The sequence below is a fragment of the Echiichthys vipera genome (genome assembly GCF_963691815.1).
Source record: "Echiichthys vipera genome assembly, chromosome: 19".
Classification (NCBI taxonomy): Eukaryota; Metazoa; Chordata; class Actinopteri; order Perciformes; family Trachinidae; genus Echiichthys; species Echiichthys vipera.
Genome location: NC_139844.1, coordinates 17446528 through 17472981, shown reverse-complemented (window position 1 = coordinate 17472981; position 26454 = coordinate 17446528). Strand labels below are relative to the sequence as shown.

The window sequence follows — 26454 nt, the reverse complement described above, 5'->3', positions numbered from 1 at the left end:
GAGCTCTAACTTATTAGCCTGCCTGTGTCACTGTGCTGCTGTCAGGGGTGAATGTGTGTGGGCTAGCCGACTGGTAGCTTTGGCAATGTTGTCACTATCAGAATGATATCGCAGCGGGACAAAGGAGAACTGGCTCGGTTTTATACTGTCACGGATCCCAAAAAGCACCTGAAAGGTTACACTGTTTACAAAGTCACCGCAAGGGTAAGTAAAGGGAGGATGATGGGCACTCTGACAGCAAGGCTAATGCTAGCTGTCGTTAGCTGTCTAGCTTGAGCTAACAAAGCTAATATGATGCAAACACAAGAAACGTTACTTTTACCTCTTAGGGAGCAGCTGACAATGGCAACAGCGTTTGTGAACACCGTGAATGCAGCTAACAAGCACATTCAGACTTGTTTATGTTTTAAAATGTGGAGTTTTTTCCACCCCCAGTGGATTGTTTAGTTGATAACTTACATTAGCAATATTAGCCAGACTGATTGAATCCGACCTAAGCGGCTGTTTTCACCCAGTTTTAAACACTTAGACCAGAGAGCTTAAGCAAATTGAAAATATACATTAACATGAATGCAACTTATTATTTGCAAAAGACACATTTGTGAAAAAAACAAACAATTAATTCATATACACAGCCTTAATGCTAGGCTTACTGGCTAGTCACTAAGGTGGCCATACACATACAATTGAGCTGAAGGATTCAATGTGTCTTTCTTATATTAACCTTTATTTAACCAGGATATCCCCATTGGAGAGTCCTGGCAGCATAAAATGTACAAGTTTCACATTTAACACATTTAAAACAAAAGCAACACACAACTAAACATGATAAAATAACGTTAAAATAAAGAGGCCAGTGCTCAGAAACCGTACATGTACAAATTGTATTCTAAAAGTCATTCATCCTGCTTTTGAAATGGTCTGTGCTGATCAGGGATAAAATGATCCTGTAGTTTATTCCAAGATAAGGGTGCTAAATATTTAGGCACTTTAACCAAACAATGTTGGTTCAAGGAACATTGAACATAATAAGGCTGCTGGAGCGGGTGGTGCAGGTTCTGGTGTTTCTAGGATCCAGTAGAGAACACAGATACGATGGGAGTTGATGATATGATATATAAATATATGAATATGTTAATAATGATCATTGTAATATCTTAGTATATGCACCATATAAAGCTGTGTGTATAGGGGTTAGGCCACCCTAGCTGTTAGGACCAGTTTAATATGCAACTCAATTTAATACAATATTTATAATAGGGGGTCCCTGCTTCGTCTCTCTTTCAGCTAAGAACAAACACGTTGAAGCACTAGATGGCTAACTAGCTCGTTTAGTTTTATGTAGCCTAACGATAAACGAACATTAAAAAGTTAATGTCAGGCATCTTCGACCTGGAAAACAATCTGATGCTCAAACAATAACTAGATAGCTAGTTCATATCTCTTTATCTTGCACCCTAAAAACCACTTAGTTCCATTCTGCCCAGTATTTAATATTTAATATTATTAAATATTTATCTGGAACTGCTAAGCATCTTATTGTATATTGTATATAGTGTTTTAAAATGCAATACTGTACTGTTATTGCATTTTATATTTTGTATTTCTGATTGTATTGTACTGCTGACCTATGACCTAACTCCCCCTCGGGGATAAATAAAGTTATCTATCTATCTATCTATCTATCTATCTATCTATCTATCTATCTATCTATCTATCTATCTATCTATCTATCTATCTATCTATCTATCTATTTATACATATTGTCATTTATATTTTAGATGAAAGAAATGTCTTGAAAGATTCAGTGATCATCAAGCCAGACCCGGTTCAATAAGTTAGAACAAGTACAGGCTGAGTTTTTTCTGCCCGCCATCCTGCTCATCTGTTTGTTATGGTTGTTGGTGATGTCTCGTTCCTGCACTCAAGACTTCCGCCATTTGCCATATAATGCACTCATTGTCACACTCTGCTCTGTGTCCTTGCTCTTACTTTCGCCAGCCACACAAGATAGTCTTGAACAAGCCCTGTGCTTGTGTCTTGTACTTTTAGGAGGTTCTAAAGTCATAAGTTGTCTTCTCCCTTTACCTCACAGATCATCTCCAGGAAGAACCCAGAGGATGTCCAAGAGGTAAGACATGAAAATGTTTCTGTTTTTGATTTTGTGACTTTGTTCGTGTGCAAAGCATGTGCAAGAGAGTTGTCTTTCTTAAAAGATGGGAGTATGATAGGATTTTCCCTGCAGGTTAGGAAGATAAGCTCTGCTTCTTAATATAGTATAAAGTATAATCTATCTGTTATGTCATACTCAGTTGCTTGATACCTTCCAAGAACAATATAATCACAACTTGGGCTGTTTTACAGTACTTATTTGTGTGTGTAAATGTGTTTTTGTGTGTGACTCTCGGTTGCTTATCTAAAACCTTACACATTCAGTAGTGGAAATTAATTTGTATAAAAAAATAAACAAAGAATTTAGTTCTACTCAAGGATAATTGCTTATTTTTTTTAACTTTTCAATCTGACACTCTTTTAATGTCATAAAACAATTTAAGTATTAAAGACTACCTGTTGTGTCGGTGTGACCATGTTTTTTTTTTTTGTTCTGTCTTTTTACATACCATTTAACCATTCCTCTTTCCTACAATGTCTCTATGAACACCCTGTAAAAACTCCCATGCATGCTCTCTTACTCTTCTCACACACTGAGGAATGCCGTCCAGCCTGGAACCAGTGCTAATTCAGCAGGCATGATGTCAATTACTGCATGTGTGTCTAAGAGAAAGAGTGAAAGATGTTTGTCTGAAAACACATACCTCCTTTATAGAGCAGGGCTTCTGGCTGGGTGTGGAGCTCAGCCCAGATTGCCTCACATCAGCAGGCTTGGTAGTATTTTAGGACACCAGACTCACATCTCAACTTAAGGCCATTATGTTTTGCTTTATACTACAGAGAAAGGAACTACTTCATTCAGGTTTGTGCAGGGTGTAAATGTTCTGTTTAAGTTTTATTGCACAAGGTGCCTGCGAGATGAGAAATTGAATTTGCCATATAAATCAGATTGCTTCACGTGGTGGCAGAGGAGCAATAGCTGACATTTGATTTATTGTAGTTTCAGGCTATGGGGTGCTGTTGTAAAATGTCTTTTCTTTGTTGTATTTATGAATCACTCTGATATTTTAAAACAAAAGAAGGTAATAATGACATTACTTTTACACACAATTACAAAATTAAGTTAGTTCTTCAAGCTCCAAAATTTATATAATCCATTTGAAGCTTCACGTGTCTTTAATCAGAAGGAAAAACCTCCTCCTCCCTATCTTTATCCATTCCTCTTCTTTCTCTTTCTGTAGATAACAGTGTGGAAGAGATACAGTGATTTCCGGAAGCTTCATCAGAACCTCTGGCAGCTGCACAAGAATGTATGTAGCCAGTCGGAGCTGTTTCCTCCCTTTGCCAAGGCCAAAGTCTTCGGTAAGAAACAAATCTTCTTTGATTCCCCTGTGTCAAACGTTTGTCCAGATGAATAGACCAAATGTTCATCCTTATTTTAATCCGCTTGACCTTAAATATTTGGTATATTTCTTGTTAGCGACCTTCTCTAAAGTGACTCTCTCCATAAACTCCTGGATCATTGGATCACTGGAGTAGTAGTCAGGACTCTGCTCAGTGTTATTACTCTGTCAGGATGCACTAGGCTCACTTGTCTAAAGGCAAAAAAAATCACTGATCTGTGGGAGCGTTTCTTTCCCTCCCTGTATGCATGTGCAGGCCGTTTTGATGACTCTGTAGTTGAGGAAAGAAGACAGTGCTCTGAGGATCTGCTGCAGTTCTCCGCTAATATTCCCGCACTCTACGGCAGTCAGCACATCCAAGATTTCTTCAAGGTACCTAAACACACACGTGCACAAACACAAACGTACTCCCGGACTACTATGAACTGCAATGTTTTGGATTCTTTTCAAGGGAGGTGAAGTGCACGACGGCTCAGAGCTCATTGGACCAGCTGAGCCCTTTTCTGACTTCCTGGCAGACAGTTTTTCAGACTGCAGCTCTGACGGTAAGGTTACACACAACAGCTATTCCTCAGAACAGATCTTCCTCTTAATTCGCAATGACACACTATTCACACTTGCTCAGAGATGTACGGACATGTTTTTCAGTTCAAAGAGACATCAGTGGTGCAGATGATTTGACCATCACATCTGATTATGGAGGTATGGTTTGTTTATGCATCAAAATAACACCCACCTACATTTGAAATCATACAACTCATTATGCAGTTGTTGCAATGACCCTAGCATTGTCCTCCGCTCCAGGCCCATCCAGTGACAGCGACCTGACCTCCCTGGCTGTGGATACAGACTCTTTGGCGGGGCTGGATGATGGCATGGCCTCAGGTCGCACCTCCCCAAACCAGCCACAGGGGGGAGCCACCAACATTAGCAGCAGCTGCAGCCCTCGCTTGCCCTCCCTTCATGATCGCCGCACTCCATCCCCTGCCCCGGTCCCTGCCTCCTCGGCCCCTGACCTAGAGGTCAGCCGGCCACGCCGAACAGCACTCTTCTCCGGCAGTGTGAAGAAAGCCAGTGGTGGCAACCATAAGGACGTGAAGTCAGACTATCTAGACAGAGCCAGCGAGCTCATCTGTTTGGCTGTGCAGAAAGAGAAAGAGCAGGACTTCCAGGCAGCTTTCTCCTGCTATCGCAGCGGAGTGGACCTGCTGCTGCAAGGAGTACAAGGTCAGTGACACAACTTTATGACAGTGATCATTCAATTCACTGTAGACCAGAGCCTTGAGGAATAAGGTTTTAAAATCAGCGGTTAAATTCATTTATTTTGATTTAACTGTGTGAATGGTTGGTTCAAACTGTAGTGCGGCGATTTTAGAGTTGTATTCAATAAAGTTTGGGGACAGATTCAAATCATAATAGTTAAAGGTTTGAGATATTCGGACTTACTAACTTCAATACTATACTAATATAAAAAACACATTATTAAAAAATCAAAAATCTTTAAATACCACGTCAAAAAGAAAATAATCCTTGGCACACAACATAGGATCACTGTTTTTTTTTTTTATTTACAACCTGCACACGAAGCCGGTGCAGAAAAAGTCACTGAACACCAACCAACACACAGTTGATTTTCTTCCCTGTTGTTTCTTCTGTGCAAAATTCGATGCTCAACAAAAATGTGTTGTGGGCACTTATCTAAATGCCTATTTATGCACACAGTCATTTCTGATCATCTGGCTATCATTGCTCACACTGACAGGCCGGGGGCAGAGGGAGCAGAGAGAGAGAGGATGGATGATCAGTTCTTATCAGATACACTGCGTACTTCTATTGTTAACAACAAAAACAAAGAACCGTTCTGACCCTTCAAAGGTTCATTTGTTTTTTTTTTTATACATCAAAGTATATCAAAAGAGCTTCACAAACATGCTTTGTATGTTGTGCGTATTTTGCCAAAGAACATCCTACCTAATGTCAATGCATACTCAATATGTCTTCACTGGCGTATTGAAAACCATGTTTAAACCGATATATGCATTTTGCATCCATAATAACATTCAACATTACAAACTAAAGTTTTGTTGTTAATCTGTCCTGCTATCGTAGATGAGCGATTGTGGCTGTATTACATCATTGACACATTCTAGAAATTAACATTGAGAGAATAAAGAAAGAAATCAAACATCAGTAGTGTATGTTCTGTATTTGACAATTGCAGACCAGGCTCTGCTTTTAGAAACGATGAAATGGCACCGTTCATGAATCACGCCACACAAAGTATTTCCGTATTGGACAACATATATGCTGATATCCATGAATACCAGCATGTCTGTGATAATTTATCGCTACAAATATATATCATGCATCCCTAATTGATATAACTATCTAAGCTCATTACTTTACAATAGATACTGTCCCGACCAGCAGCAGAGTTGCTATTCTTTAGTTAACCCTGACATTGCCAAAAAATACATCACTTTTACCTTGTGGTTTATTCGCTTGTCGCAGTACTAACATGCTGTTTTGTCAGTAAATAGGATGCTTATACAGACACTTTTAACCTCACACTATAAAAACGCCCTTGTTAAGAAAACTGATTGATCTCATTCAACCCTTTTTCAGGTGAGCCCAGTCCCACGCGGCGAGAGGCAGTGAAGAAGAAGACTGCAGAGTATCTGATGCGTGCAGAACAGATATCCAGTCAGCATCTGAGAAGCAACATGGGTCAAGGGTCAACACAGACAGTGGTGAGTGGGAGGGATACGCCATTAGCCCCGTACGCTGTTAGATAATGTGAATGTGCTTTATATGGGCGCATCTACCAGGTCCTCAAACTACTTGAGACATTATATCAGAGTGCAGTCGGGTTTATTACAGATGAAAACATCACAGCAAGTCTCTGTTGAAACATATTAAACCCTATCTTTTTATAATGCACGTTGACTGTCTGAAATAATCATTTTTGGCCACAGCAGGCAGCTGTTTCCAAAAAGCTCTAAAAACCCACTGTACATTACCTATCTGAAAATCACAGTTTGGAGTTGATATTTTTATATTTTCCGCAAAGACATGGACCGTTGCCTTCCCTCACATATTACTTGGGTCACATTTTGCAAGAAGTCACGATACCTAATGAGTGTAACTATGTTTTAGTGATAAAATTGCACCCCATGAAAGTACTATTAAATGTTTTTTTGTCCAAGGCTTTGGGGGCACAGTGTTGCTCATCCACCAGCAGAGGAGGCCAGCAGAGTCCATCCGAGGAGCTGAGAGCTTACAGGGTGTTGGGGGTCATAGATAAGGTCAGTTTACTAATGACTCAAGTCTCACAGCCACATTTTACAATAGTTTACTATAACGTTGTTTCTTTTATAATCAATCATTTGACCTTTTTTCTATAACAGTATATATAAATGCTCTTGTAATAAGCGTTAATTGATAGGCAATAAGGTTCTTTATAAGATGCCTATTAGCATATTACAAATCATAATGTGTTGAGACTATAAAAGTGTTAATAGCATCAAAAACACACTTATTGTTAAATGATGATATTTATAAGTACTCATGACAAGCGCATTAGTATGCATTTATAAGCAGTTAACTATTCTTTTTCCTTTTTTATCTGTATAATGTTACAATCTCGGATGTTTATTAAACATGACCCTAAACGTCTATTCATGAGGTAAAAGTAATCCCTGTGAGCCAAAACTTTAGATTTCAGGCTGTTGACTGTATTTTCCAACAGTTTTTCTGCTCTCGTGAATCCCAATTGACGGTGAACCGGTTCTTCAATATGTAGCCAAGAAAGTTCTTTCTAGTTTGCGAGGGAACATAAATCTTGTTTGCCTTTCCTAAAGAGAAAAGAGGCAGGCAACTCTTGATTTTTTTGGCAAAGCTAATGCTAAAAGACGGAGCTGTTCCCTCTATATGGGGTATGTGGGTATACAACATGTAGCTTTAAACAGACAGGCGCTAAAATTGAGTGTTTCAAGCAGAGGATGATTACAGGTGCAGCAGCCGTGGGCAATTCGAGAAAAATAATGTGTTTTTAACGATGCACCAACAACGTAGTTGGCAACCCTGAGTTTATTAAAATAGTGTTTTGAAAGATTTACCAACTGGCCCCGGTACCAGCTCCTCTCGTAGTAAATTCCATTCAAGTCGATTACCTAATGCAATCCAAAAGGAAGGAGCCCATTGGTGCTTCATTTTATGTGTAGGTACACTTCTCATGCTACTGCAGAGGTTTGGTGTTATTTTGAACAGTATTAGTGGTTAAAAAAGACGTTTAATGCGCTCACCGTGCTGCCCCGAGCTCATCAGCATTCGCCACGTCCGGCTGTTGGCGACTCCAGGATTTCTCTGTTAATAGTTGTTACACACAAAAAAAAAACAGTCTCAATGGCTTATCTCATGTATGTAAGTGCTGAAAAAGACTTTGCGCCGGAATTACACTTTAACCTGGCTTACAACAAGGACTTTAATATAAAGTGTTACAGATTTGATGTCAGAAGTTTCTCTTTGAATACAGAAAAGATGAGAAAGAGGACGATTCTTAACAATGTTTGAGGTCCTTACAAAATAATTACACTTGGGTCAGGCAGACAGTCATTTATAAAATAATTTCCCCGGCCCAGATAAATGTGGATGTGTCAAATTTCTCCTCCTTGTGTCCTTTCCCTCTTCGACCATCCCTCTTATCCGAAGCAGTAAAGCGTAATAGATTTACTGAATGGTATGGTAAGGGCTGAGTGTGTGTATGTTCAGCGTCAGTTATGACTACCACAAGGTCAGTTTAGGTTGCTGGTCCTCTCAACCAGCTGCCGGCGAAGCAACTTCACCACTCAGCCATGAAATGACTTGGCAAGCAGCTCAGAGAGCTGCACACAACATTGAATCAATGATGCTCGTCCTCCACACACACACACGTACACACACACGTACACACACACACACAAAACCCCAAGGAAAATGTTGACACAATACTAACATGTGTTACTCTACAGAGGTGCATGCAAAATCCACAATATGTCAGAAACAAATCAGACACAGAGGAAGAAAAACATGGCTTTAGCTGAAAGTACGCTATCCCCAAATTACCCAGCTTTCCTCTCCTCTTTCTCCTCCTCCTCCTTCCTCCTTTCACTTTTAATGGGAAAAGAGGGGACAGATGGAGAGAGCTCCTCACCCTACTGCCCCCCCATCCCCTCCTCTCCACCTCCCCCCTTCCCTGATGTTTGTGTCTTAATTATATTAGCGCCCTGGCTAGCACTGCCACTCTGTTTACTCACAGCTCCATTCATATCCATTTAGCCTGCACCTGTTTGGTCCCAGCCAGGGTCACACGGAGAGAACGCACCCACAAAGCATACGCGCCACACTGCAATACGCACAAACACAGACCAGGTCACGCACATATGCTCTAGCTCTCCCCTGAGATGGTGAGGGAGCAGCAGAGCAATGGAGACGTCAAAGAGATGGAGGAAAGAAATAAAGTTAGTTGGAAGAGCCCGGAGAGAAATGAGAGATAGTAGGAGCTCTTTTTTTATGGTGGAATTGGGGTACAGATGGAAAGACAGGTAGTTATTTAGAGATGGCACTGCTAGTGATTACTGTTTCTGCCATGAAGAACAGCGTGGATCTGTAGCGACATATTTTTCAAGCAACACATTCTCCAAAATGAAAACATTTCGGAGCACAGGAGAGAAATGTACGCACCTGATACATGAGCAAAATTTAAATAACCTGCATTTGCCTGCAGGGTGCTCATATGTCCTTTTTTGGTGTGTGTTAGGACGGCAACTAACAGTTATCTTCAATAATGTTGTTTGTCGGATTATTTTTTTTATTCTTAAATCTATAAAAAGTTTTCCATGACTAAAGTAACCTCTTTAGATTTATTGTCCAAATTCTAAAGATATTCAATGTACAGTATTTTTTTAATGTAATGATGAGATTATGAGAAGTAGTTGTCAATAAACAGATTGATTTATAATGACCTAATTGATCCAGTTATTCAATTATACTGTATGTGTTAATTCTGCCACTTTACATTCTTCTTAGTTTTTGCTTTTCTTGTTGTTGTTTTCCTTTTTGCTAATATACTCCAGACATCTATAGATTCCTTTTAGTCATTGTCATGTGGCTGGGACTAGTATAATTTAGGAACCTGCATTTATCTTGCAGTGACCCTCGTGTGTGCTCTGACCCAGTCGTTGAAAAAACACTGATGTGGAGGACACAACCTTATGGTCACAACCACTACATCATCTGAGACTGTGTATGATAATATCTGGCAATTAACGTCCCTTCCATCCTTCTCTTCCATCACCAGGTTCTTTTGGTCATGGACAAGAGAACGCAAGAGACGTTCATCCTGAAAGTAAGTTAAATGTGTGTGTGTGTGTGTGTACCCCGCATCGTCGTCGTCCTGACTGTAAATGTAAGTGTGAAGTGTGCCAGAAGCCCCTGTGTGTGACCGGTGTAATTGATTCTAATGGGCCTGTCCCTGTCAGCTCCTCTGCTCTCAGGTGTGAGACGTGTGCCAGATGCCAACGCACAGCGCAGGCACAGATGAATACACACACGTGTACGCGCACACACGCATATCTACATGCACACACACTTGCCAATGTGAACTTTACGTGTAGCGCTGATAGATTTGCGTGGCTCGTTTAAAAAGTCACGCACTGTATGTGGCTTGATGAATTCAGTGACTTTGGGTTGCCATGGGGCAAAGCTGGCACATCGTTAATAGGAGGTTTCTCCTTTGCCCCACATGTTCCTCTTTTTTTTTTTTGGTTACACCTTCTTCTTCACACTAAAACTAAAACGCTCACCTTCCTCCCCACCCCCCACCCCCACTTATGCCCTCTATATTTGGGTTAATTAGTTTTTTTTCATCTTGTCCTTTAATTTCAGATTTTACTACATTTAACTACTCGCCTCATCTTCCTGTCTCTTCTTATCACAGGGTCTAAGGAAGAGCAGTGACTGCGGGCGGACTAAGAGGACAGTAATGCCTCACTCCGTACCCCACATGGTGCAGCTGAGAAAGTTCATTGTCTCTGAAGACACAGTTTTCCTTTTGCTGCATTATGCTGAAGGTAAGACGCCTAAGACGTATGTTTCATCCTAACTCTCTTTTTTATTATCACCTGATCTCTCTCTTTCTCGCTCTCTCTCTCTCTCTTTCTCGCTCTTGCTCTCTGTCTCTCTCGCTCTCCCTCTCCCTCTCTGCCCTTGTTCAAGGCAGATGTTTGATATAGATGGTTGTGTGTCACAGGTCATTATTCTGAATACCAGGTGGCGCCATGCTTCATTAGCTATGCCAACACCTGGGCCTCCTTACATCCCACTCACTCTAGGATGTGTGTGCAGCCCATGTGTGTGGTTGAGTGCATACAATGAAATGCAGCCATATTTTTGTAATGCCCTGTAACCTATTCAATCTGCTGCACTCTATAACCACCCTGCGCTATTATTAGCGGACAGTATTGAATATCATATGAACATGATCTAATAAAGCTAACCAAATGCCAGAAAAGGCATAGTTTTACAACAGTTACACCCAAGCTCTGTGATTTACAAAATGCAGGGTTCCTCCTCATGCTTTAGTATGCCGTTAGCCGCCGATGGGTTGAACGACAATAGACAGGCAGACAGAGGGAGGCAGCGACCTGAGTGACATTGGACAAAACAACATGTGGATGGTTTTACTTTCTAAGCCATCGAGTTGCCCCACTATCATTATCATCACTGCAAACTCCCTATCCATTCTCATCACACACAACAGATGCTGGCTTCCAATTTGTGTGCGTGCGTGCGTGCCTGCGTGTGTGCGTGCCTGCGTGCGTGCGTGCGTGCGTGCGTGCGTGCGTGCGTGCGGACCGTCAGGCTCTTTAAGGGCCGCAAAAGATCTAAAATTGCCTGTGAAGTTCTGCAGGAATGAGTCATAAAACCTGGAAACCAGTTATCATTTTTTCACTTCTGGTTCCCTCGTTTCAAAGTCAGTGGGGTTTTTTTGGTTAAAGTCTGAAATAAGTTCTGTGGTTAACACAAGCTTAATAGATTTTCACGTTTTGTTCTATGACATAAAATATGAAATTCTCCACTCTCATTCGCTTTGGAAGCTTTTATATGCCTCTTCTAATGGAGTCGCCATTACCCTGAACATGCAAAATCGTTGGGAAGCTAGCGGTGTTGACTTAGCCCTGTGACTGGTGTAGTTCACTTGTGGCATTAGCTTATTTACTTTTGACAATTGCATTTATGCTTCAAAATCAGAAAAGTAATGTTGATTTGTGAGGATTATCTTACTGAATAAAGTATCATACGGTTTTATTTGAAATGTGTTCAAAAATCATGGCAGCCTTGAGGCATGTGTTTCATTTCTGCTACCCCGGGAACAGGGCGCCTTGGAAGATGGAAAATATGGCCTTGGAACTAAACTAAGTTCATGCCAATCTTCCCATGCTTGAGACATGGGACATTGCTGTGTTGCTAAAAACATTCCTGGAAAAGAATTGTGGTTGAAATGCTGTAATTATCCGGACATTGCACAGATTTATCTGTAATACTTAATTTGTTCTCATAATACCTCTTCTTTTTTCTTTGTCTTTGATGCCCTGTTTCCTTCATCTCTAGGTGGGAAGCTGTGGTCTCATGTTGGAAAGTACCTTCAAAATTCCAGCCCAGAGGAGAGCTTTGACATTCCTTTCATCCAGAAGAGCCACACAGCGGCTGTTCACTCCCCGCAACATGCTCTGCCACAGCTGAACGTAGATTCAGCCAGTTCTGGTTCTGGGCCGGTCGCTTGTTCAGATTTTGTCTCAGGGCTGCAGAAAAAAATTTGAGAAACTTATCGCGTCGCCTCAGAAAAGTGTTCTCCCTCCCAGGCTTATCGGACAAATTGGGGCCCAGTCGGACTCCGGAGCCACCTCTGAGGAGGAGTGCACCAACAGTTATTTGACACTTTGCAATGAGTATGAACAAGACAAAGTAGAACCAGACGCACTTGAAGAGGAGGAAGAGAAGAGCGAACAGGAAATGCCGTCACTGGAGGTGCCCATCGAGACAGCCACCACTTCTTTGCGTACCCGCTCGCTTCTTAGCAACGACAGCCTCTCTTCACCCATCAGCTCTCAGGAACTTGGCTTTTTCACAGAGGCTTCCGACAAAAGTGGCCACACCCTTGACATAGAGCAATACCGTGGCGAGGGACAGGAGCACAGTGAAGTGTTCAGTCCTTTGCCCTCCCCTGCTGCGCCACTGTCTTTGGATCAGTCCAAACACACGCCAATGGAGTTTTTCCGTATCGACAGCAAAGACAGTGCGAGCGAGGTGACCTGTCTTGACTCAGGAGAGCAGCGCCCCTCTCACAAGCAAGTCCCACTCTTTTCTACATCCGACCTGGGCTCAGATGTCACTGAGGATCTTCCAGAGCTGGCTCAGGAGGTCAAGGGTCACAGCTCAGAGCTTTGGGGGTTGGACTGTAGTGATAAAGGCTCCAATGAGTCAGTGCCAGTCATTTCATTTAAAGAGGCAGTAGTGGAGGATGAGGGTCACCCGCCAGATCTTTTGGTCAACCTGCCTGTAACGGACGGGACTGTAGACTCTTTACCGGAAGAATTAGACACTTCCGGGGTGTATCTTGGCCTTGACACAACAGCCTCTCCGCAGAAGTCCATCCAGCCTGATGTTTTACAGCTTCCCAGCCAGCCAGAGAAAGAGGAGGAGCAGCCACTGGAACAGGAGCTTTCATCCCTGTGTATAGCCTCTGCAACTTGTGACACCAGCGTTGCATCTTCCTCTCCCTTCAACTCACTGTGGGAAGACTGCAGCGTGGCTTTTGGGCAAGAGGCCTCTGACAAGATGGGGGTTCATCCCACATGCCAAAATAACGACCTTCCCTTTGACCTTCCAGTTACGGACTCGCTAAATGAGAAAATAGAGGCTGGTACAAGAGTAAATACAGACTCAGTTCCAGACCCCAGTGGCAACGTCACAGACTCTATCACAGCCACAAATGGAACTGAGGCATGCGCACTGGTCGAGAGTTTATTAAGTCTTGATGGCGAATCATCAAGAGTTATTAGTAATACAGGTGGCAGCGAATTTGATAAAGAAGTATCGCGGCTGTTTGCAGAGCTGGACGAGCTGTCGCTGGCTGCATCCCAAGCTCGTATCCCGGAGGAGTTTGTACGATGCTGGGCGGTAGAGATGGTGGCAGCCCTGGATTCTCTGCACCAGGAGGGCATCATCTGTCGAGACCTTAACCCCAACAACATCCTGCTCGATCACCGAGGTTAGACACCCGTTATTAACCACAGCTTCCTATAAAGTTTTGTTCAGTAAGATCCCACAAGCTTGTTATCTGACTCATAGCTCTCTGAAATTCTGTACTAGGTTGTTGCACAAACGGATTACAGTATATATCTAGAGTATAGGGGAAAAGACCAGAAAATTTAAACAAAAGCTTTTACATTACAATATTTACCATTACAATATATGGTAGTTTGGTTACAGAAAGTTTACAAACAGGTAGATTAGCTAACGTGAATGGACAGAGATAATGCAAACATCTGCTTGCTGTTAAACCCCTAAGACATGATGGAAGCCGTCTAGATGACTTTTAAAGCAACGATGCACCCAATCAAGACACCAGGGAACTTAAAGTAAATCTTTTGATGGTTTGTTAAAGAACAATTCAACGGAAACTTCCAAGAAACATATATTTGAAAATCCACACACTGAACAGAGTCTGCAGCAGAAGCAATGACTTACAGACTATCTGGTGGCCTTTCAACAAAGAAACTTCAATAAAGAAAAAAATCAGATCTCATATTTCTCCTACAGCAAGCATAAAACCGTATCCCTCAGAAGCTGCTGTACTGTGTGGATGTCATATTGTTTTGCTTTTTTCTCAAACTAAAACCAAATAACTTGTATGAAGTTGAGATCTCTGCTTACTCCTTTCTTAAAGCAGATAGTATTCAACTAAGAGCCCTGTCACTGTCAGACAGTCAACCATGATGTAATCTGTTTCCTATCACGAAGGCTCTTCCAGAAGCCAAAGTGTTATTTTACCAGGAGGTCACAGATTCCCCCTCAACTTCTTCCTTTGTCGTCCTACAATCATCTCTCTCCACCTCGTTATCAACAAGCGTCTAATTAGCTGAGTGGCTGTTTTCGTCTCCCTGGTGGTAATTATTGTTCTAAAGGGCCCATCAACGGCGTAGTGTGGTGCATCAGTCTGGCTAGCCCAGGCTAATGGCCACGGCTACCTAATGACACCATTAGTTCTAATGATAGCGTTAACGGGTAGCCGCTAAACAGGAGTAATCGCCAGGGCTGTGTGCTTGAAAAGCTTGCGGAGGGTTGTAGAGAGGCAGACAGGAACAGGGGAAGGAAGTGCTCCAAAGGTGAGTAAACAGTCTGGAAAGTAGCAAAACTTGACTGTGCGGGATTGACCAGGGGCCAAGCATTAGATGAATGTTTCGTGCTTAGATTTTGAGCTGAACACTTTCCCTCTCTCCCTTAGGTCATGTCCAGCTTACCTACTTTTGTAGCTGGAATGATGTGGAGGAGTCCTGCGACAAAGAGGCCATTGCCAATATGTACTGTGCACCAGGTGAGACATACATGCCTACACACTTAATCTGCCTGATTTTCTCTTGTGCACTCATTTTATACTTACTAATTGGAAGTCTCATTTTGTGTGTTTGCGTGTCAGTGAGGAAGTTTATGCGGGGTTAATTCTATGCAGGCATGCAGCGGCCATAAGTAGGCCACTTTCCCATGGTCACAAAAAGCTCATTCATAGCCAGACATGAATAAACAATCCAAGTGTAGACAAACCACTCTTGAGAGCGTAAAACTGATGAACACAGATTCTTCTTAACTCCTCAAATTGACAGAAATCCATGTACTGTACTGTACGGTGCCCTTTCCATTATGTTTTTTCCTTTTTTTTGCCATTAAAGGAACCCTATCTAAAGGCTACATACAGTAATCATCATGTCAGTGCTATTTTACAGTGTGTTTACAGTAGTGTTATTTACTCATGTTGTGTAATATCTGGAGGATACATCAGAATTACCTGGTTGTTTTTTTTTTTACTCTTGCAGTGACAGTTTTGAGAGGCTGGCTCTTGTAGTAGTTCTCTCGTTGTCCTGTAGAGTGTGTTGTTGTGCAGCCAGCAGTGGGTAACACAGTGTGTTGCCCTCAGCAGGATTGTGGCAGCTCTGGCATGCTGTTTACAAGCTGCCTAAAACAAACTGCTGCTAGACTACAGTACCATGTCCCTACTTAGCACTTCTGTGTGAGTGTATGCGTGTGCGCGCGTGCATTTGACATCTACAGGTGGATGCATTTTCCAATATGTTGCTACTCTACGTTTTTTGCATCACACTGGAGCTGCTGGATAGAGTCTGTGTGATTTGTTTGATTGCATCTTTCTAAAATATGCAGGATGGATGACTGTTAAAACTCCAGACACACTCCAAGACACACAACGACCCTCACACCCATTCACTCTCCCACTCGCTTCTATTAAGCTGTTCTCTCATATTCATCCTCTCTCTCAAGCCAGAAAGGTCACTTCAGATTTAAATCCTCCTTGTGACTAGGAAATACAGTGTATGCCACTATTGTAATAAATCTGAAAGTAACAAATGCTCTATCTAATATCCAAAGTGTGCGTTTTTTATTCCCTTAGCAACAGCTTATTTAAAAGCCTCCTAATGGAAATAGAAGCACACAGAGGCATGTGTTCAGTTCCCAGCAGTAGATGACCTAAAGACACACAGGAGTAGAGCTCCGCACAAGAAGCTTTATGCATAATGTAGCTTAAAATCTAAGTGCCAAGCCGAGACATGTTTGCCACTGAAGTCATTCTGTAATTAATGTAGTAATTTTCTTGTTAATAAAAGCAGTGAGAATTATTTTTTTACACTTGTTTAAGAGTGTGGATGGAAGGTTTGAAAGGTTACCTGTAATATGCTGAACTATCTTGTCTATTCAAAAATGAATTTGGTATTCAAATATCATTTGTAGAGGTAGGTTTTGACAAAATGTACATTTTACTTAGTTGGTTATAACAGTGATGTTAAGCCAGTTCTGGACCAGTCAATTAAAGTAGAAGTTTAGGGCTGCAAACAATGATTATTTTCACCATCAAATTATTGATAAACTACCTTTCAAAAGTGCTGCACTCAATGTTCGATTGACTTAATTAATTCAACACATATTCATGCAGTCTTTGGTTTCTTAACTTGACAAATTATGTAAATGATTAGTTGACTTTCAAAGTCGTCGTTGAAGACGTCTGAGTTAATCGACTAGTCTTTTCAACACTGTAGAATATAGATTTAGTTTAAAAAAAAAAAAAAAAGTTTAACCAACGTTGGACACAGTGTTTGTGGATGACCAGAGGAGCAATACAATCAGAAGCTTTTATGTAAGAGTTGCACATCATTTATCTTCCTGACACATTAAAAAGAGCGCTGCGTCTTTGGATCACATTGGGGAATTCAATTTCCTTTGCGGGAGTCACCCCAAAGGGATCATTAAAGAGAAGTCTAAGTCTAAGGGCTGGTGTTTACATTCAGCTCAAATAAATATTAAAAAATAATTTCCGAGAAAAGAGATTCCCACTGAGACATGTTAAATGTTGGGGATAAACGCCAGATCCTTAGTGGAATGAACTGGAATTGAACTGACTGAGCCTGGCTGGTGAGAGGTCTTGTTAGTTAAATGAATGTTGATCCCATGTGCATTAATGGATGTAAAACATATTAGCAGCCAGCAGGGGGAGTGTTTTGCTATTGTTGAGCGATAATAACACTTCCACATCCATTAATTGTCCTACTCTAACACTGGCAACTTTTTGTCTTTCTCTTCTGTGTCTCTCATGTCCACCTTTCTTTCTCCATGTGTCCATGTCTTCATCTAAGTAATGCCTATTTCTTATTTCACATGCTTTTATTTCATACCTGCAAACCGCTACTTTTGGTAGATGTATGTATCTGTAGATGTATGTGGTTGTTAACACACACACACACACACACACACACACACACACACACACACACACACACACACACACACACACACACACACACACACACACACACACACACTGTAACGCAGAGGTTAGTGAGTGTGTGTCTCTCCTGCCCTTGTTATGTATTGCTGTTTATCCAGACAGGGTCAGCTCTAGCGATGGCTTCATTCCTGATGACAGATTTATGACTATTTGCCAGAAAGCTAGCAGGGGGCCTGCTTTGACCGTATGTGCGTGTGTGTGTGTCTGTGTGTGTGTGTGTGTCTCCGTGTAAGACGGAGGGAAACATGTTTTTAAAATGCATACATTCACACCCAAAAAAACACGGGAGGGGACTCGGAAAAATACAGTGGCAGCAGGGTATTAATCTATTTATTCTGCACTTCTGCTTATTTACTTTCTCACCATTGTGTCATTATTGATAAACATCAGATGGCTTGTGTTTTGTTCTCTTATAATAAAAGAAAACAAGTTGAATGACATAGTGACAGTATGACGCAGCCTGGTTTGATCAGAAATGGGAATTGTTTATTGTTCTGCTGAGAGGGAAGCAGGGCCAAAACTGATTGTCTTCAATTCCTAAGAAAAGGGAAATCTAATATTCTTCCCCTCTGAGGTAACAAGTCAGTTACTGGTGACTCCCATCGTCATGCTCACTGTTTGTGGTTTTTTTTTTTACCTGCTCTGTCCCCGTGTGATCGAATGGAAGATAAAGTTTAGTTCCCCTTTCTGACACAGAGCTGTAATCTTGTTGTTTTGGAAAGCTTTTCAAGGAAGGAATTGTACACTGAAAGTACTTCTGCTTTATTATTTAAATATTTTCAAATACCCAGTCCCTATAGTGAAGATGAAACATAAGATTGTTTTGTGTTTGAATATAAAACTTCAGTTTTATCACCAATTGGAACCATTTCAACAGAGCCTCCCTCAGCTCATAAGACACACCCACAAACACACACACACACACAGTCAGTCAGTCTTGGAACACCGTGCTCCTTACTTCCTACCTGCTTACACTTTACTTCCCCTTTAGACAATGACTGTCTGTTAAGTTTTTAGAGAAGTCGGTCTAAGAGGAGAAGAGCGAAAGTTCCTTATGGCCCTCAGGAGAGAGGAGATGGGGTGTGATTAAGATACAAAGCAAGAGGGAACTGCGTTGTTGAGGGGAAAGGGAAGAAGAAGGGGCCACGAGGTGAACACACTGTATTGTTGTACCGGTGTATCTGAACTCCTCCCTTTTTTGTTTTCTTAGAATTGTCATGATGGATTTTTGAAGGGTTTCGTGTACTGTCCAAGAAAGAAAATGCCAGCTTTAGTGGAGGTATGGTCAAATTTGAAAATGTACACATCACACAGTGTAACAGTGGGGTTCAAATAACCCATGGCCTCTGGATGCAGTTAATTCCCGGTCCCCCCCCATCCTCTTTCTTCCCTATCTCTCTATCCCCCTGCCTCGCTCTGACAGAGCGGTAAGTGTAGCCAGCTCCACTGTACTCTCCCTCCAGCTCCTTAGACATTAATCCATTGTGATGACATCGACCTTGCTCTGAGACGTGTGCTGTGTGTGCTGTGTTTGTGTGTGTCCACTATCTCCCCTCCAGCTCATAACTACGCAGGTATCACTAGTCCATTCAATGACGATCTTCTCTCCTTGGCTGTCAAAACAGTAGTCCTGGGGAGCCCTGAAGACTGGTTGCTCAGTTGGCTGTTTGTGTGTGTGTGTGTGTGTGTGTGGTTGTGTCTCTATACGAAACGTGTAAGTCGTATCATAGCCCTCTCTAACCTTTGCTACGAGAGAGCCGCACAGGCCCCTGGAGTTCCAGGCAACCTCCGGGAGATGAGGGGTCTTTGTCTCTTATGTTCCCCAGCTGAGGAGCCTGGTCTCTGGGCACACACAGCCGTGACCCTGGGTTGGGGCCCTCTGGAGAGAGCAGAGCAGAGAGAAGCTGAGCGGCACAAGAGGCCATCTGGTACCCAGTGGAGCTAGCACACACACGCGCACGCACGCACGCACGCACACACACAGACACACACACACACACACACACACACACACACACACACACACACACACTTACTTTTGACTTTAGCAAATGAGTATCATTCTTGATTTCACGTCCAGTGGAGACCCAATTGCCCTCTATCAGACTTCTGAATCAGTTTCTCACACAACGTGGCTATGAGCTACACAGTTGACAGACTTCCCATGAAATGTTCACCTTGAGAGAGTTTTATAGTCTTCACATGTGTGTAGATGCAAGTGTATTAAAAATGAACTCCATTAAAGACTAACAGGAAACAGAAGTGGAGAGCCTTTTCCAAAATGTAGCAATTGTAAATTATGTTAAGGACTGTCATAGGGGGTCCCTGTTAAGTTTATTAAGTTATAAAGTAAGTTATTTTTGAAACAGAAAATCTTTGGAGTTTGGACTGTTAAACGGACAAAACATTTCATGAAATGACTTTAGGCTATGGTAAATTTACATTAGCCACTAGAGAAAATAATACATACATAAAATAAACCTTAATTTTCAGCCTTAATCTGCAGTGTAGATTTTTAGATCACTTTGCAGGAGCTGCAAATGGTGCCGGGTAATGAAAACTGAACAAAGATGTTTTACTATTTGTTCTCAGTTGTTCCTGCTTTACATTTCTTGGTGTGTGTGTGTGTGTCTGAGGTCAGGTCATGCAGATGGTGTGAAGTTGCAGCAGACGGTTTCCTCAATTTAACTGCTTTTTTATTATGCAAATTGCCCTTTCATGAGACACACACTTGTGTGTCTGTGTGTGCGGCTGTGTCCATGTTTTTGTGCTCATTTGAATCGATTGTATCAATTCAATGTAATATTGAATAATCAAAGATGTCGGTCTGAAACAGTGTTTAATGTCAAGGTTTTTTTTATGTCGTCAAAGGATCCTTAAGATCAGTAAATGATTTGAATCATACATATATTGTTGTAAAGTGCCATACAAATAAGATGTATTATTATTATTATATTTGGTTATTTTCCGATTTAACATCTATCATTAGTTGATTATTCTTCCCAAACACGTAGGCTATTTCTCTTCTTGTTGATGTATTGATTAATTCAGTGTCTTCCCTCCTTTTTTGCTCTCGTTTCAGAGGTGGGAGGCATCAGTGAGGAGACGGTAGCGTGCGATTGGTGGAGTCTGGGCGCCGTCCTGTTCGAGCTCCTAACAGGCATGGTGAGTCAAAAAAGTGTGAAAAATGTTTTCTTTGTTGCTAAGGTGTTGTGGGATGTCTGTAGGTGTCTTGGCTTTCAACTCCCTCACACTCTTTATGGTTGTGCCAGGTTGTGTATCATTCTGCACGCGTGTCTGTATGTGTTTGTAGGTGGAGTTTGTTCTTTCAGTGTTTGTGTGTTTGTGTTTGTGTATGTGTGTGAAGTGCGTCTTGGCTGCCGTCTCCTACTCTGGTTCTCGGGGAGTGCCAGGGGTGTCGGTGTGACTTTCTCCCCCAGCCTGAGCTCCATCTGCTTGGCCAGGGGGTCAGCTCTCCCCGGGTCCCTTTGCTGGCTCCTGGAGCAGCGCTGGGCTTGGAGCACGCCGGTCCGAGGTCAGCGTGGAAGGTGAAGACCGTGGCAGCTCTCAAGGTGCCGAAGAGCGGCTGGTTCAGGTTCAGAGCTGTCTGAGGGACAATCTTTTAAGACAGCCTTAGGAAGGAAGGGGAGCATCTTTTTGCTAGGGAGACAAAAGATGTATGTTCAGCTGTTACACTTCAGCTGTACATGCACAAGTTGCTCCTCTCTTGAAGGACAAACACAGTCACATGCACACCCAGTGCCGGTGCAGGTGCAGAGAGTCCCTTCAATTTGTTATTGTCTATTAAATTTGAATAAATTCTAACTGATTGCCAGTGGGCAATTGTAATATCAGCTATCAGTGGTTTCCATCAGTGGCCCCAAACATGAGTCGTGGTGTTAGGTTAGTGTTCCTGTGTTGAACAATACACACCCACTTACCTGGAAAAACAATAACTCATTCACACAGATGTCTTCTTTGATGATTATGTCTGGGTACAGCCCTGGCGTGACACACACACACACACACACACACACACACACACACACACACACACACACACACACACACACACACAGGCGTACATAGTGTCCCTTGATCCTTGCAGGATAAGATCTTGCCTGGAGCATTCTTGACTGCTGCTAGGAACCCAGCCAGAACTCCTGCAGCATGTATCAGGAGAGAGAGAGAGTAAGAGTGAGAGAGGCAACTGACCCAACTGATGGAAAAAACACACGGGGTCCCCCAACGCAAACCGTTCACAGGCTTTTTCCTGCTGCACACGTTCTGTTCTAGCATTTTCAATTTGTAGGTGTAGATGCACTGAAATATGTGCTGTTGCAGAATACAGTGATTATGATCATTATTGTCAATTATTTTGACAATGGGGCTACATTCTGTGGTTGGAAAAAAAACGTACTTGCAGGTCTTGCGCTCGCTTTCTCTTACGTCTGAGATTTTTTTTTGATTATTTTTTTTTCCCTGAGTGCAACAATTTCTTGTAATTGGCATTGGTTTGACCTGGTCATGTTTTACTCTGAAAACAAATAAAGAAGGCTTTATATTTACTGCTGCTTAACTGATGGTTCTTCTGGTAAAATCGTTCTGTATACGTGAAGAACACACTAACTAAAAACAAGTTTTTCCATGTCATTCTTTCTGTCTGACACACACACACACACACACACACAGCAGTTCTAAGAAAGAGCAACAGAAGTTGAATCATTACGTTGTTGTAGTTTTTGGGATCAGTGTTTTTTCAGGTGCTCTGGTTCTTTGGTCTCCTCCTATTTGTCCTGTCCTGGTGCTCTCACATTGACCTAATGCTCTGCGGGTGTCAGGGTATCTGTCCCTTTAGCGCCCAGTCTGTCAGGTGTTCTTTGTTGTGATTGATAGTTATCTATTCTTTCCACCCCTCCTTCCCTCTGCACAGTCTCTGCTGCGGTGCCATCCAGCAGGAATCGGTCGCCACACCGCTCTCAACATCGCCGAGTCTGTTTCAGAAGAGGCCAGATCTCTGCTGGAGCAGGTGAGAGTCTAGTGTGCTACTGGGAACCCGTATATTTGAACTGTAACTGTGTTCATTTTGTGTACAGAATTTGATTGAGTGTCCTACATATATATTTCCTTCATGCAAAAAGATGTTTTTGTAAATCTGTATTTATAAGCTATTCTTTACAAGAAAGTGCAGATAGAAGAAACAGGAACATGACTAATGCCACATTCACTGAAAGAATCTTTCTGGTTGTGTGATGCATTTTTATATAGATCGAAATTATTACTTTCTTTCACTGACACAAAGACAGTTAAAAAAAAAAAGAAAAGAAAATGTGCGTAACTGTTTACTCATAATGAACTCCAGACTATCTCAACCGAATCAGGTGAGGACATTGCCCAAAGTTTTCCTTTTCACACACCAGGAGATTTTCCGTGTCGGTTTGGGCAGGGGTGGCGCCTGGGCAGTGTGTACAGGAGGCAAGACATGACACATTACGTTACATCACAGTCACGTAGCCGGTTCGTGATTTGGTCAAAACAACCGAATCTCTTTCCGTTCCTTGAATTTCATGATTTCGGTTTTTGAATCTCATCGTCTCTCCAGTCGGACATTTACGTTGACGTACTCATGTAACCACCCTTCCTTTTTCACACTCGGATGTTTGTTTTCTTCTGTTACCGCGGGAGCCGCATGATACAAACGTCATCAATACACTCGTTTGAGAGAGTGAGCTACTCTAATAACACATGGGCTCAATCGGACATTACACAGAGTCTGTAATAGGGAGCTGGCGGGGTAAAGTCCTTTAGGCGTGCAATCCAATTGATTCGGACATTTGCGTTCTCACATACAGCTCCGCCGGGTAATGTCTAGATAATTTAGGATTTGCATTGCAAGTGTGAAAAACGCTTATACACATATTCCCCCCCATTTTTTTTAAAGTAATTATAGTAATAAGTAATTCTCTACAGCAACAATGGTGGTATGTTCAAAATACTTACAGTAATAGAAGGAGCTGGGTCAGTATAACCTCCTGCAGCCGCTTAACAGGTTCAAAAAGTGTTTGTGTGTGAAAGTAAAAGGCATCACTCTACTGATAACACCAGACCTCACTATAACCGCTTTGAATGATTAGGAATGTATGTATTTTTCTGACAGATTATAACAGATAAACACGCATCCTATACAGTACATAGACATATCCTTAATAACAGCTTGCACCATGCTAATATCTTAACGCTAATTGCAAATCCTCAACACTGGTAATCTTTAAATGTATAATAATATGGTTAGCATGGATTTAGCTCTGCTTAATGTGGCACAAATCTGCCATAAGTCCAGTGTAGTTTGTCCTGGCCGGGAGTGTACATGCAGACACTACGGCATCACTTATAATTACTCGTACTGAATTTCAAATGTGTGTTTCTTTTGGTCCTTCTGTCTTGTCCTGCAGTTGCTCCAGTACAACCCAATGGAGAGACTGGGGGCAGGTGTAGGAGGCGTGGATGATATCAAATCACACCCTTTCTTTGCCAGAGTGGACTGGCCCAAATAGACGCTGTGCATTATGGGACCACGGAAACCAGAGCTGCACGCCGGGAGACTGGCTGTCCCGAATGAATTCCTTTTAGACTGAACACACAAATGAATAAATACAGTAAATACAGATTATGCATCTCTGCACACATTTCCCATTTTGTGCACAGCCATTCAGTCCCCATGCACTGTTTACATTTTTTGTATGGAGTTTGCCAAGAAACAGTGTTACCTTCCTTGTAAAATGCTCATTTCTTTATCTCATAGAGGGTTTACTGTGTAACATTTTTGGTGCAGTGGACACTTAACATGTGTGGTGCAATAATTTATACAGTCAGTGCTACTGAATGATGGTCCACTACAACATTGTTGCGTGTGAGAGTGAAAGGGGCATTTCTTGTGTTTTCACTGCATCAAGTTCTGTATGTTACCCATTCAAACTGACACACACACACGGCTATCCTAAAAACGTGCAATGCACTCAGTTTGTTACCACCTATAACATTTTCATCATTCCTCACTGAGCCCGTTGAGATAAGCTGTGATTGAGACACGTTGAGCTTTTTATTTGATGCTGGGTTTGTGTTGCTCTGATCTAGAAACAGGTGTGATCTTATTTCCTGCCAGCCCACATACAGTAACAGAAATAGACACTATACAAGGGGAATGATCAAAATATGTTTTGAGTCAGGAGATTGTCGTGTTATTGAGTGAAGTACTTAGTTATATGAAGCTTGAATTATTTAATATATTATAGCTAGAATAGGGGTCTCCCACCATGGACAGTGAATGCGTTTCATTCATTCACAAAAGAAAGAATAAAGAAGGATGACACACTTATGAAACCAGCCCTTTTACAGATAGTTGTTTTTATGGATAACAGAGGAAACTCTGCATTCTACAACACTGCATTTCCTGCATGGAAGAATATAATTTATGTAATATATTTAATACTATGAAAAATCTATCGAACAATAACTTACATGTGTCATGTAAATATACCTTTTTAAAGGATGTTGTGCTGAGTGAAAGGTACACCCAGGTCTCTAAGCCTTGATTGTGTCCATCTCGTCAATCACTCACTGCCTCACCAATCATATCCTTTTTTAAGTAATTGTGTGTGTGTTTATTTTTGAGCAACGCATCTGCTAACTTGCCACACAGGTCTTAATGCTAATTTTGTAATATCTATAATGACTGTGTTCTATGGTAAGCATTACCATGGTTACACTACATGCCATATATCACTTCCTGCATAATCAAATGAGACTTTTGAGAATTATTGGAGCGTATATCATCGTAATACATTTCTCTAACGACACAAAGATAATCACTCCACTGCACTGATACATGTTAACTGACAGATGCTGTAAATTACCAGGTCCATATTCCACCTATTAACCCTTTCTATCAGACGTAACATCACCATTAGATAACATTTCCTTTTTTCAGTTTTCTATTGAATGCTCACTCTGTGCTGTATGTCTGTACTGGTCTGTCAGTGCACTCTAAAACAATAAATATACCTGGATGAAAACATGATGCTTCTTTCATAGATTCACTGAATATAAGGAGCTGGAGTGTGTTTTGTTTGTTCTGAGGCTACAGCCCCGCTTATCAGCAGGACCGATGATGCTCCTAGAAAGCTGCTGTCACTCCTGCTGACTGTCTCCGTGATGGTGATGTGAGCCAGCACGCATGCCTGCATGGGCCCATTTTGGGTGCAGTTATGGTAGCTATTACCATTTTCAAGTCTTAAACAATGTTTGGATTGTTTGAAAATATGTTTGGGAATTGTGACAAGTATAATAGGTAAGAGATTTTGAAGATCATATCAGCAGTTTTCCATTAAGCAGTATGATGCAGCAGGGTACATGCAAGTACACAGAGTGTTTGAAATACTAACAATGCACAAAAGTTATCACAAATATGTAACTTTGTACTAACCAACTAGCCGCAGCTTCATATTCAGCGGACGTGGGAGTGGTAAATCTTCAAACTAATTATCTATCTAACTCTTGGCAAGAAAGGAATAAGTCTATTTCCTAAATATATATATACTTCTAAAATTAGGAGGATTAGATTTTCTGATTGATTCGCTGGACCTGCCTTACAGTTAGAAAGGTTTCAACTAAAAATGTGAGTTGAACTTGAGGATGATAATGGTTATTTTGAAAGGAACATTTAAAAAATTAATCAGATACTTTCTTTGCATTTCAATAAGACCACTAAATGTTATTTTCTTCCTAATAATCTCAAAAATTAATCTTTAAAATGATTCAATAACCTTTTTT

The 26454-nt window shown here is 41.6% G+C and overlaps 1 protein-coding gene across 1 annotated transcript; it reads left to right on the top strand.

The window, feature by feature from the left end:
- The first annotated feature begins 54 nt into the window (after window positions 1-54).
- rps6kc1 (ribosomal protein S6 kinase polypeptide 1) lies at window positions 55-25582 on the top strand. Its single transcript, XM_083934159.1, is given in 17 exon segments — window positions 55-204; window positions 2096-2131; window positions 3354-3474; window positions 3772-3887; window positions 3967-4060; window positions 4164-4217; window positions 4320-4742; window positions 6141-6265; window positions 6722-6820; window positions 9853-9900; window positions 10492-10624; window positions 12165-12361; window positions 12363-13824; window positions 15061-15150; window positions 20708-20790; window positions 22559-22654; window positions 24078-25582. Coding segments are annotated over 17 exon segments (3381 nt in total). The 5' UTR covers window positions 55-102; the 3' UTR covers window positions 24180-25582.
- The last annotated feature ends 872 nt before the right edge of the window (window positions 25583-26454 follow it).